The sequence below is a fragment of the Limanda limanda genome, chromosome 5 (assembly GCF_963576545.1).
Source record: "Limanda limanda chromosome 5, fLimLim1.1, whole genome shotgun sequence".
NCBI classification, from domain to species: domain Eukaryota; kingdom Metazoa; phylum Chordata; class Actinopteri; order Pleuronectiformes; family Pleuronectidae; genus Limanda; species Limanda limanda.
The window spans coordinates 14,470,956-14,485,070 of NC_083640.1; the positions used below are offsets into that span (position 1 = coordinate 14,470,956).

The window sequence follows — 14,115 nt, forward strand, 5'->3', positions numbered from 1 at the left end:
GTCAGACGGGAGGACAGTGATATATGTTTGCAAATAAAGCCTGACATTTGTATTTGTGTCTGTTTACCAGACAACTAACGAAGATTAACTATATCACAGAATTCCAGATATCGTTCATGACAAACAAATGACAAATGTCAAATCATTAAGACAGTGCAGCAGACATACACAACACACAAATTCAAGGTGAAGAAATACAAAATACTCAGATTTCTCATTAATTTATCAGTTATGCAGTTAGGCAGCACAACAGTGGTTGTGATGATGCTGCAGTAAGCATCAAAAGTAATCTGCAAAACCCTTTTAGTTCTAATAATAAAAGGCCGAATGGAGACGTATGAACTAACTTCCTGAGGTTAATGCATTTGTTCCACAAATCATTTCAACCTCTGATTACTATCTATTTCTGTTACTGGAATACAAAAGTCTGCCCCGTTTAATCTGTATTCGGAGGTGGATTTTAGGTAAGCAGATTAATGCTGTTGACTGCTGCATCCCTGCTATGCTCTAATCTGTATAATGGGCTTCAAGGAGAAGACACTAATGTCACAATAATGCTCATGTTACTTTAAAATACAATTCAGACTGCTCACTGGCAGCCAGGAGAGGAACCTGATATACTGCAGCAGAGGGGCCTTCATCAAACTGCAGGGGAGGGAGAGACTGGTCCTGATTGCAGGAATAAATAAAAAGAATAAAATGTTCAGTGGCTCGTTGCAGGATTGAAAGCTTAAAGATATTTGGCACAGGAAAGTTTAATGAAAAAAGATATTTATATGAGGACACAGGCTGTTGTCTTCTTTTCATGCTTAAAATGATTGTCGAGTTATTTTACTTCATGAACTGTACAGACTGACTTATGGAGCAGAGGAACTGGATTACTCTTTGTGTTATTGTAACGATGATTCATGTGGTCGTCACTGAAATAGCAGATTTAATGTCATGATGTTAAAGGTTATACAAATGAAAACAATTACTTTCATGAATTTTGGAAACTGGACTCGTAGTTCAAAGAAACGCAGGATGAATATTAACATTGAGGTTTTAATCTGTGAGAGAATTATAAGATCATTGATCCGCTTATTTGTTTTAGTTGGATTTCAGCCAAGAAATTTCCTGCTGGGAGGTTCAGGCTGGGTGACGGCTGAAAATTAACATGTTCCAAAGTCACCCACATGCATTTCCTGTTAAAATGTCAGAGAGTTCAGCATGGATTGCTCAATAAAACAAGTTTAAGTTGAAAAAGTGTTCTCAGTGTCTAAGAAGCATGTAAGTGTAAAGTGCTTATGAAACCTTTATTTTGATATAACTCATTCAATGAATTGCAGAGCACAAAACAATGTCTGACGAAAAACTCTTTTGGTCATTGTTATCGTCATGGAATTGTAGACAAAACTGTGTGTTGGAGGAATATAATACTTCTATAATAACAATTCTATTTAATCTTCTATAGTATATAGTGTTGAAGGCACAGTTATAGCCTTAATGCATGGAAAAATATTGTGCCTCTAAAATCTAATCTGCTTTCTAAAATGTGCGGTAAAATGCATAAACAAATTGGTGATCAAGGATTTACCTTTGGAAAGTGTGACCTAAGGTTTTAAAGGAAATGAAATTGAGCATTGGTTTGAATTTGCCTGAGCTACACAGTTATTAACACATTCACATAGCCTGCAAATGTTGCCCAATGAAATTTACAATAAATATGGGTTCTTTATTTTGAAACTTCATGTTTGTATATAGCTCTTTTCAAATCAAGAAAATCTTGTGGTTTATTGTGGCCCAGTAACAAGGCCACAGTGCTTCCCCCATCGCTACAGCAAGTGTCTAAATAATACAACTAAATGTGAAACAGTGTTTTATTCACAGACAAAGATACATTTTATTTTCAGCTTGCCTCCTCTAAAGAGAGGTCAGCGAGCAGAACAGCTTGTTTTCTGAAGGACGGATCATCAGGATACACTCAGTGCTTGAACTGAAGTCGACTGTTGAATATGTGTCTGTGCCGCCGTGAGGAACCGAGGGTATCAATGTGAAGCCGTCAGCTTACATCCACTGGAGAAAACCTTTTCATTGTGGATTAATGTGAATTTGATGCCAGTTTAGATTTCCCCAAACTCCACCAAACCTTGGGTATTGTATTTTTTAAACCAAGAACACGTGAAGTGATGTCAATTCCGTTGTTTTGTATACTGCCAGAGGTGAGTCTCAAATTCAGAGGAGGCCAGGTGTACATGAGGAAACTCTCAATGCAAATGGTCACGCAGAGAATATCAGGGGAAGGAGCACAGAAAAATCCAAAGCCAGCTAATCAAGCACCAAGTCATATATGCAGGAAGGCAACACTGGGAAAAACACGTGAAAGCATGTACACAATGGAAATCTGGCAAAAACAATAAACTGAATGCACTGAGGCAAAGTCTACTGGCAGGAACCACAGAGGCAGGAACCAGGGGAGTAGGCACACAGAGGTGTAGCCACAAAAGTTAAGTTTAATGTAAAGAAATATTCTGCAATTTTCTTTATTCTTTCGGCAATGACATTGGGATATATATATATATATATATATATATAAAACTGTTTCAATCAGTCTGAAATTAGTATGATTTAATTGAAAATCTTATATAATCTATATCAAAACTACAATAAAACTCTTTTTGTGGAGGCATAAATATTATTGTAGCCATTTAGCTCCATTCACCGTGATTCACGAGGACTACCTTGTGAGTGTCCTCTGGTGAATAATAGGAAGTAAACAGTCTCTCTGGTGAAGCAAATCAGGAACTTTAGTGACACGAAGTGAAGTAATGTGGGCTACAAAATAAAACAGGAGGTAGGAAGGAAACATGAAACTTGAAACAATTAGACGTTGCAATCTTTTATGGGACTCACTCACCTAAATGCTTGAATCCACATTGAAATTGCCTTTAGACTCTATAAAGGTTTTTTCTGTAGTTTTTTTGTAGAATTGCATAGAACTTCTAATCATCCCCACTGTTTCCTTAGATGCTTTGCATTTCCCAGAGATGGAAAGCCTTCTCTCTGTGTATGTTTGATTATTTATAACCCCAGCCTTCATTAGGAAATCCAATCTGCAGGACACAGTCTGTATGCCCTGCGATGTGAGTGATTAAGCTGAAATGCATCTAAATAGGTCAGGTACGCATTCAGCACCGTGCAATTAGATATTTCCTCATTTACCAGAGAGCTATACACATTCAGGTATAAAAGCATTTCCAGCTTGTTTCTCCAACGCACTGGGACATTTTCAAAGTCCAACTTCTCTACTGATGTGTGTGTTTTATGTATAGTTATTCAGTTGCTGTATAATCTTATTAGGAAATGTACATTGGGACTTGAGGAACAAATTGCCAACAAAGATCTCATCAGCTTTGTGTTAAGAATATATCTATCCAAGTATTTGAGGATCACCGTGCGGAGAGAATCCGACCAGAGTCACAGCAGACTGTGTAATTATGTGACAGCGGATGCTACTGATGTGGGTCAATAAATGTTGCTACTGAGAAAAAGGATGGTTAAGTGTCTCCCATACTATAAGGAGATAAGACAAAACAACTGAAGCTCCAGGCATTTATAGAATCTGACCAGACCATGGCAGATACTTGTTTGTCAATTCACTCAGTTGGGAAACTTCCTAAGCAAAAGAAAGAGACTATTCATCCACAGCCTCCCTAACCGGCCATTCCCAGTGGATCTGTTCCTATCTGCTCCTGTGTCCGAGTGGATGTACATGTGCTGGAGTGAGACCAGAGATAAACCAGCTGCACCATCATCAAACCCTGTACAAATACCAAACTCCGCCCTGTCACTTTTTGATTTGATTTCCCCCATTAAAGTACACTTGCCAGCAAGATTCTGGTATTTTACAGTGCATCTACTCTTTTCTATCTATATATAGTTATTTATATATACCGGTTTCTGTTCCCACTGTTATTTCCAGTTACAGTTTATTGCCATTAAATGTATTTGAATAATATGAAATCAGATTTGACAGTTTAATAATGCTAGAAGCTAATGATGCACGACGATTTACATTTCACTAATCTGCTTCAGTCCATCTCCTGTTGCCTGATGTCCGCTCTGACTCTATCCCCCGGCTCCCGTCTCATCTACCTTGCTCCCCTCATTATTTCTTTCTCCCTGTTCTGCAGCTCCGTTGTCTTAAAATCTCCATCCAGCTCCCTTCCATCACCATCTTCATCCAACTTGCCTACTGTTTGATGATGGGAGATTGAGATGGACTCTGGAATCCGATGTGATCGACGTTGTCCTCCTCACACATGATAACCTTCCAAACCATGTAAGCAGCATCTGTGTTTCTTCTTCCTGCAGCTGCTGCTTCCTCAAGCTCAGTAGAAAAACAGAACACTGTGGACGGATGCATCTGCCTTAAAGATTATGACAACATGAAACACGACAAGCATAGAAAGCTGAATTAGTTGGTCCGGATTGCAGCGCTGTTCTCTGGCCTGTGCTTACAACAGCTGGGATTTTTTCCCGTGTGTGATTAGAAACATCTGCATCCTGAGCATTGGCTTAAATATTAAATCAGTGTGTTCATTGCCTGCGATGCTGTATGCCCAATGCAATCATGATTTTATGGTTTTACACTTCAGCCTAACATGTCATCCTCCTGCTCTGGTTTGAACAGATACATCTGGCGAATTTTACATTCTTGTAGCGTGAGAGCCATATCACAAAACACAGACACGGAGGGGTAGAAGTATGTGAGTTATTAGATAGAGAGAGAGCGTGTGTGTGTTTGAGACATGGGAGGGGGGGGGGGAGTGGTGGACAAGTGGCAAAAATAGCGGGGGCTGCAATCCGTCAAAGTTTAAGAAAGCTTTATTTTGCGTTTATAATTAGCAAACATTTTTCAGTACATATAGTCATGACATATTATCAATATTTACCATGATCATTACTTATGTTTGCAATGATATTGATGGGGACACCTCTCTGGAAATCCGACCATGCCCGACCCATACCCGACCCATTCCACGTCCTGCCAAGTTTCATGGTAATCCATCCTGTATTGATTGTATTGGGATGAAATCATTATTGTGGTGAAATCATTAACTTATTGACGGAGGTAAATACAATTAAAAGCTTTACTTGTAAAACAAAAACAGTGCAGGACTGAATCAATGATTTTAATAAAACTATCATGGGATTATGGTCAAAGAGTTAAGTTGAATTTCTAAGAGCTTACATTTTTATTTTACTTGGTGTATTCTGTTTGACTTTGTTACTGAAATCATCTGCTTCACAAATAATTTAGCTTCATGGCATTTATACATAAAAAATATTGAAATCTTCCTCCACAGATAAAGATTACATGTCTCAGAGTCCAATGAGATGCAAGACGTCAAAATGCAGTACTGAAAGTGTTTAGAGGACATAAGTATTGAGAAATAACTCCGTCAGCTGATTGTAGGTTGTGTGAAGTCAGTCACAGCTCAGCTCTTTTAACACTCAGCTTCGGACACCATCAAGTGAGCAGCAGCCCAACATCTGTCCTGCAGGTATTATTCAAATATCTAATATGGCAATTTATGTAGATTTCAGAATATTTACATTAAATAAACTTTATCAGAGATTTGTGCTCATGAAATACTGGACATTTAGTTGTTTTTTTCTCTCCACAGAAATCCCTCTGCTCCTCAAGAAACAATGGAAGATTATGAATATTCAGACTATGAGTACAGTAACGATTCACAATTTCCTGCGTACGAGGAGTCCGCCTTTCAGCACAAAGCGACGTGTTTGAAGGAATTCTTGTGTGTATTTTTGCTGGTGGTCAGCGTGGGGATTTTCCTGCTGGGCTTCTGTGGAAATGCATTAGTCATCTGGATTTCTGGCTTCAAGATGAAGAAGACGGTGAACACCACTTGGTACTTGAGCCTGGCGATCTCCGACTTCGTCTTCTGCACCTTTCTCCCGTTCAGCATCACCAACATGGTGATGGATGAGTGGCTCTTTGGCCGCTACATGTGCAAGTTTACCTCGTCCATCATGTTCGTCAACATGTTCACTAGCATCTTCCTCCTGGTCTTCATCAGCATCGACCGTTGCATCTCTGTCATGTTTCCGGTTTGGGCCCAGAACCAGCGCACTGTCAACAAGGCGTCCGCTGTCGCCGTCCTGGCCTGGATTCTCGGCGTCGCACTGAGCATTCCCTCCATGATCTTCCGGGACGTAGGCAGTCACATGGGAAGGACCATGTGCTTCAACAACTACACACTACATCAAGACAGTCACAAAATAGTTGCAGTGAGCCGCTTCATTGTCGGGTTTGTAATCCCATTCATCATCATCATTTTATGTTACTCCATCATCATCCTCAAGCTCCGCACCAGCAGGATGACCAAGTCCACCAAACCCTTCAAAGTGATGAGCTCACTGGTAGCTGCTTTCTTCATCTGCTGGCTGCCCTACCACGTGTTCGTCCTGCTCGAGCTGAACCATCAAAACTACAACCATGATATCTTGACCTCTGGACTCAAAGTAGGCGCTTCTATGGCAGCAGCCAACAGCTTCCTCAACCCGGTGTTGTATGTTTTCATGGGCAATGACTTCAAGCAGAAGTTCAAGAGCTCCGTGCTCTCGAAGATGGAGAACGCGATGGCAGAGGAAGGGCGCACCACCAGCAGATACCTGTCCAGGTCCAGCTCGATGGACGGCAGAGCTTCCACACACATCTAGAGATGTCACATATCCAAATATTACAGTTTTAAAATCTGCAATTCATCAAATATGCCTTTGATTTTGGGGAGAATCTGCAAGCCTGAGTCCATACTCAGCTCACGCTGCAGGGTGAGTGGAATCAGTCTCATGTTTCAGATTAAAAATGTAATGGCTGTAGAATATGATGTACAGATAAAACATGTGATATCATTATTATTGTGACTCATTTACCATAGAACTGATTGTTGTAAAGTGGTCATTTGTGTCCTTGACCTCTGAACTAACACAATATTAAGGCTAAACTGAAGATTAACATTTGCTTAAGGAAACAAGACCTGGTGACTGTTTTTTCTGTTTGAACTTACGTGAACTCTCAACTGACATAACACCCGAAGAGAGGTGTTATTTGGTTTTGTTTATGGACACCACGTCGTGCAATAACTTCTGTGTAGCATCATATTCTTTTAGTTGCATCCATAGTTTGACTGAAATGCAAAGTTCAGATGGGTGGACGATAACTGTGTGGGATGATTTTCCTGTATAACAACTCATCATGATGCAGTACAAATAACATCAATTCCAGCTATTATTACCAGTTTGTTAAATGAATGCATATTTTTTGATTTCATTTATGAGAAGTGTACAGTGGAAATGATTTGTGCAATAAAGTGTTTAATGGTTTTCCCAGTTCTGAAGTGTCATTTCTTTTTTATTACAATCATCTCTGTCTCAATCTCTAGGCTTTGCGTTTTCATTATTATTTGATTTATTCCCAATTAATCAAATAATTGTCATTTAATAATTATTTGTCCCCTTAACTCTGAGCTTGAGCATCTTTTTTATTATGTTGAAAAAGTGGAAGAGAGGGAACAGCCAGACTCCAAAAATGTTGAATGAGTCACATTTTAAAGCTGCATTAGGCAGTGTTATTATTAGTTATTGTAACCACTGTGCCATGTGTTAACCTGAAGGGGCTCAGTTCTACAATGCGCTTTAGAGTCTTTCAGTTCCTTGTTTTTGTAGCACCTGTCTGGGGCCAGTATTAGCAAAAGCACTAAACATCTACCTAGATTTCAAGGAGAGGTAGGCTTAAGATAAAGAACAAGTAGAACAAATGACCAGTTTATTGCTTCACAATCGGTCATGCAACAACCACAATATAAAACAGTGTAAAATAAAAAAGAAGAGTAGATTGTTTGGAAATTGTATGATTCTTGTAAAAGAACTCAGTCCTTTCAGTGTGTGTTTATGTACAATTCCCAGGATATAGTCCGTTCAGTCCATGAATAGTGTATGCTTGAAGGTTCCACCCTTCTTTATGTGTACTGTATCTCTAAACTCACCTGTCTACCTGACAGGCAGGACTGGGGTCTGATGTCTTGTTGATATGCGAATCAGGTTCGGTCTGTATCATACGATAGATCACACCGCAATTGGCTATTCAGATTCTATGCCCCTGCAATGCACTTGCATAGTAAACCATTGCTATCCGCTACTTACATAAGCTGCGTGGCTGAACCGTAAACAACTTAGCACTAAGTGCCACGCATCCTATAACATTCAAAATCGCAACGCTGACTAGCTGCGCCAGTCAATCAAGACATTAGCTGTTAGTCGCAACGTTACCTCCACGATACAGTGAGCACCGGTATGGGGGGCTAACATTTACTCTTTCCATCTATAACATTAAACATGGTGTTAACTATGATAACAGACTGCTAAAGTTCATTGGAAACATTGATAATCACTATGTTATTACTCCGATTGGTTTTAAAGAGGTAATCTTTCAAATAGCAACTTAAAAGCAGTACAAGTTCTCTCCCAATTTCGCTAGCATGAATCTAGTAGTGACTAGCTAATCGTGTTCACTCACCAGTGTTTCCAGTATCAGATTATTGATCATTTCATTACTCTCAAATTGGACGTCGAAATCCGGGAGCTTCTTTCTCTACACGTTACATGGGAAAATCTTGGAAGGAAAAGGGGATTTCTTATTCGTGGGGAGTTCCCTTGAACGGAACGCATAATGCCCCCCCTTTTGGCAATAACTTTTACTACTCCTGAGGTTAGTAGCCTTAATTTCCTCAGGGTTACATTTTGGTTGCACAAGACAAAAACTTTTGTTGTTATGTGCATTGGTTCAGACGTTTCCCCTCTTTGAGCCTCAGGCAATTGTGTCACCATGTGGCAAACACCCAGAGACAACAGCTGGCGAAGAGAGTTAAGCTGCTAAAGAGCCAGATGTTGGTCGAGACCAAATCAGAGCAAAAAAAACGAGATACACTGGAGTGACATTCATCTGATGGTCTTAGCTTTTCATCGGCACCATCATCAGTTTAAAAATGCCTGTATAAGCCTGACTGATGATGTGATAGGGACAGTTTGCACCAGTTCATTGTTAAAGAGCAAAAGCCAATGGAGAAATGCCACACTTAGTTGTCTGACCAATGGGGTTAATTCAGTCAGTCACACGGAACTCCACCGACCAATGGTGTGCCTTCATGCTGAACTCAACTTTGTTTCTCACTCACAAACTCCCTAGTCGGTGCAGCCAAAAAAAGCAGGCCATAGAAACGTACTCAATATACTTATTTATTGGGGCTTATCACATTACATTCATTCCATAGAAAATACATTCAAATGTGACACCTACGTTCAGAGAGTGTCCGCTTGTCAATGAAAGTGAGAGCCAATAAAGTTTAAAGCATGTGTTAAAAATAGAAACGACTCCCGTCTTGTTTGTTGCAATACAAATATTTTTGATGTCTCAGCACACACTATAAAAATATATTCATATCATATTGAAAATGGAAGTCAGTTAATGTTTTTGTTTAATGTCTTTCAGTCACCAGTGCTAATATATATGTATGTGTTTATATATGTGTATATTTATTTATTTGTGTGTTTGTTTATTTTTATGCATATGGCGTCGCATTATAAGACGTGCTGCCTTTTGTTATCACCAGCTTTAACTGTTTCATAGCTCTTGTTACAACAAAGCAATACAAAATAGAAATGTTCACATTCTGTATGATTAACTAAAAATAAATCTCTAACAATCACTACGGCTAATGAGAACCTCCGGTCAATAACGTGATTGTATTATTCCTAATTCCTTAGTGATCTTTGGGGCAAGTGTTGCACGGCAAAGTGCTTTTTGGATTTTATGCATCGAGTCCAGTGTCAAGAAAACAAATCCAGAACCAAATTAGTCATAAATAAATGCTGTCGAGATAAATCCTCTTCTCTCTTTGAGTCAGTGCCTTCAAGAGAGATTCTTCTTGAACAGGAGGAGCTGAGAATTGAGTTTTTTTACCTCTTCATCATAAAAAAACATGATTTCTCTAACATACAGCTGAAGTTGAATAACTTACAAAAAGCTTGGAAACACACAGTATCGTCATCAGGTAATTAAAGCCTGCATATTGCATTTTCCCCTCGAAATAAGGGCTCAAAGTTTTCAGTTTCTCAGTGAAGTTCATGTATAAAATAGAACTTTTCTGTCACTGATAGCAGCAGAAATGTTATGTTTTGATTTCTCATAAGAGTTACGTCTCTTTTGCGGCAAGTAAGCTCATACAACACAAACTTTGCAGAACTGTATTAAATATTTTGGGTCAAATGTTTGTTTTCACTGGCAACAAATCACCCAGCACAGTCAGATCTTTGTAGTCAGCGTTGTACTGTCTTCATTTTAAGGCATGTGCACATGCCGACACAGCACATGTGCATAGAGCAGAATAAGAAGTGCTTTTTGTTCGAGATAAACAAACCTCCATAGTTTAAGTCGTGTCTTCTACTAATGCACAAAGCTGCTGGAGTTCAGAAAATAAAAAAAGGATGAATAAAAAATGAAAATAGGAGCTTACAGAGACTGATTTCTTCTCACTACAATTTCCACCTGTATGAATAATTGAAACAACTATTTATGTGATTTAACTCTACAAAACGGAACAGTCCAGTGAGTGAGGGAAAAATGGAAATGAGAGGATCACAGATATCATCTTGGCATATATTCCGCTGGCACTCCAGACATTTTTCTTTTCTTCAAGGCAACGTCCACCGTTCTGATCAGTTCATTGATGTTCGCTCGCATCTCACTCGTATATGGGTCATATTCCAGTTTTCTCAGCCCCGATCGCTTGAAGTTTCCATCTTTCTGGCCCTCGACACAGAGCAGGCGGTCCTCAGAGACCTTCAGACCCAGCAACTGGACCATCCCCTTGAGCTGTAAGAACAGGTCCCTCTTCATGTCCTCAAAGTGGACCACACGGACGTTCTTTCCATAAATCAACCAGTCCAGTGTGTGGGACGCCCACCACGGAGCATAGTTCTTCACAAACTCGGGCCACTCTGCAGAGAACCAAAAAATACAGGTCTCAAACACAAAATAAAAAAAGTATCTTTTACAATAACAACAACAACAAATTTACTTCATGTCAATCAAAGTAACTACAAGATTTGACTTTAGTCTCAAATTTCCCTTTTACCAGATTTGTCCCAAAAGCAAAAATCAAAAAAATGCATGAGAAGAAAATGAAAAAACGTGAAGAGGAAGGAACCGAACACTGATGACGGGCAGGCTAGATTACGTCATTTGTGAAATGTTTGACCTTCTGTCAATCAAACTACAGAAGTCCTGAAGGAAAAAACGTTTTTTAATCTTTGATAAATACTGGCTCAAACAAGCAGCTGCTGACAGGGTCTGTGTTTCATTAACTCACATCATCACCTTGAGATGAGGCTGTAGTTGAATTTTGAAGTTTGCTGTGTCGTCTTACACCGCTGAAGAACTGATATGAACATGTTGTTCTGATGTTTTACAGCATTAAAATGTACGATACGTATGTTCCTTGCAGCAAAGGTTTAACTTCAAAAATCCAAACAAAGAACGTCGATGAAACAGCCTTTATGCAGATCCATCATATTGGAAATGAGCAGCCTGTGCTTAGTAATAGGTCTCCCTCCACAGAGGTGAGTGTATCACATTGTACATGAGGAGCACAATGCACAATGTCACCGTGACTCTCAGACCGGAGCCTCTCTTCTGTATTCAAAGTGGCAGCTGTCAAAAAGCTTTTCTCTTTACTGATGTCATCGTGTTTTTTCTCCATCAACAGGAGGAATAAACACTCATTGGAAATGGCAGCGTGAATGTGCTGATGTTTCAACAGAGTGACAACTGCTGCGTCAGCAACTCTCCAGTTCTCTGGAAATTCAATTAAACCTCACAGAGAGATACGTGGACGAGACAAAAACCAGTTGCCATGGCGACTGGAACACACTTGGTGTAGGTGAATGTAATGTTATCTTAGCAAGGGATGAAAAAATATGTCTTTTTAATTTCATGAGTTACTGGACCCAAACGTTTAATTTCTTTAAGTCATGACCAATGAAGTCATTTAAGAAGTGATAGGTAACATCACTGCATACAGACATTCTTGATATATTGTAGAAATATAAATGAAGCAGCTAAAAACTCCTCCCAGATTTGTTTTACAGTTGTGTTTAAAGATGGACAAAATCTGAATGATTTATACATCCAGTCTTCTCCATATTAGTGAATGGGATATGGACCAATTAAAAAAAAAAAATCAAAGTCAAATATCTCTCGTTTCTTTCTGTCATAAAAAGTGACCTACCTCTTGACCTCAGGCAGTGATTGACTGGGTTCATTGCTCAAAGAGACACTTTGTTGTTCCGTTTATCATGGAAACGGTTTTGTAACGTCTTCATTTTGAAAACTTTGTTTCTCAGCCACATTGGCTTTTAGGTGAAAACCACATAAGCATCCCAGAGGGTTGTTTCCTCATTTTCTTTGACATTTTGCATCACTACAGATAATAACAATGCTCTTTATTTGTTATTTTGCGCTTTTGGTTTTATGTTTAAAGATTCTAAATTTGAGATAAGTTAGTAAGTAGAATGGTTTTCACCTTTCCCTTTCCAGTGGGCCTGGGAGGCAAACCCGATGTGGCCGCCATATTTTCTGTTAAATTCTGCCATGAGGGCTTTGTAGGGGTTTCGGATCATGACGATGCTGGAGTCAAAGGTTTCGATCTCCTTCCTGCCGCTCTCATGTGTCTTAATGCAGATCGTCCTCCCGCTGCGCCAGTGGTCTCGCTCCCCTTTGAATCCTGGGAAACAGTGATCATGTTTAATCCAGCACAGTGTTATTCCTGAACTTGTATGTTTGTGAATCATGTCAGGTAAATATTGAGGCCTGCCTTTATTGTAAAGGGAGCCATCAAAGTAATAGCTGCCGGTGTAGTAGCCCGTGGCGAGCTCTATGAGGTGGCGAGCCCAGGTGTTCCCGGCCCCGGGGAAACTGGCGAGGGCCACCAGCTGCTTAGCACGGGTGGGGAGGAAATGTCGGTCCATGCAGCGGTTATCTGAAAAACACACAGGTTATATTATTCATTTTTTATATGTATAGAAATACAGGAACTTCTGCAGTGATAAACACGGACATCTGACTGTGAGACACAGTGACATTGCAGAATATTAAAACAAAATGTTTCACACAATCAAAGTTCAGATAGATACTGAAAATAAGTCACTTCCTGTTTATTTTGTAAAAAAGGGACTACACAAAAATGACTGTTATGTTGAAACACTGGAAGTTGGGGGCAGAAACATTTAGCTTCGTAAGAGAGAATGAAAAGGTCCAACACAGGGATACAGAGATGTTAAAGTGTTATTTTTTGCTGTGTGTGGGTTAGTTTGACTCACTGCTGATCCTCAATAGTTGCGTAATAAAACCCACATACTGACGTGTATGTGTCATTTAGGATGTTTGGTCAGTTAAAAAAATAATTTCATGAGATCCTGTATTTGTGTTTTTTGCTTCTCAGATGTGAACGTCACTTTTTGTTTACTGGGCTCTTTGGTTTCTGCTGATGTTAGCTCCAACTGTCTGGTGCATCAAGGAAACATCGCACACAAACCACAGACAAAACAACACTGGATATTGACAGAGAGAAAAAATTAAATAATTATATATAAGCTTTTCTTTTAACTTATCATATTATACAAAGCTATTTACTACGGATACTTAAAGTTTTATTATTGAACAGTTGTGATAAAGTTTTTGCCTTGGTGAAAAATGGCGAATATTAAAGACAGTACCAGTGAATGTAACATGACAGTTTTGAATATCAAACTTAATTTGTGTGGTTTAATTAGCTGAATAAGCCAACAACAGATATTACTTTGAATTTCTCAATTAACTATACATCTTTGTAAATATATATACCGTAGTCTAATAAAGAAAGATATGTGTTATATGTTATACTGCAATAAGAGGATTTGCTTTAATTACAAGAGATAATATAATTTATATATTTTGTGTTTTTAAGGTCAAATGTGAATATTTTATAAATTATATGAGGAAACATAAAATTTTAT

General features: G+C 39.0%; 2 protein-coding genes across 2 annotated transcripts in view; one reads left to right on the forward strand and one right to left on the reverse strand.

Moving 5' to 3' along the window:
* The first annotated feature begins 5,474 nt into the window (after positions 1–5,474).
* Positions 5,475–7,395, forward strand: cmklr1 (chemokine-like receptor 1). Its single transcript, XM_061071453.1, has 2 exons — positions 5,475–5,546; positions 5,670–7,395. Exon 2 carries the CDS (start codon positions 5,695–5,697, stop codon positions 6,724–6,726), a length of 1,032 nt encoding a protein of 343 aa, XP_060927436.1. The 5' UTR covers positions 5,475–5,546; positions 5,670–5,694; the 3' UTR covers positions 6,727–7,395.
* Positions 7,396–9,287: 1,892 nt separating this feature from the next.
* Positions 9,288–14,115, reverse strand: part of wscd2 (WSC domain containing 2) — a 35,467-nt gene continuing 30,639 nt past the window's right edge. Inside the window, exons 7-9 of the mRNA XM_061071602.1 lie at positions 12,936–13,100; positions 12,645–12,845; positions 9,288–11,061 (exon numbers count right to left, since the gene is read on the reverse strand). Coding sequence (XP_060927585.1) covers positions 10,709–11,061; positions 12,645–12,845; positions 12,936–13,100 — 719 coding nt within the window. The 3' untranslated portion in view covers positions 9,288–10,708. The remainder of the gene's footprint in view (positions 11,062–12,644; positions 12,846–12,935; positions 13,101–14,115) is intronic.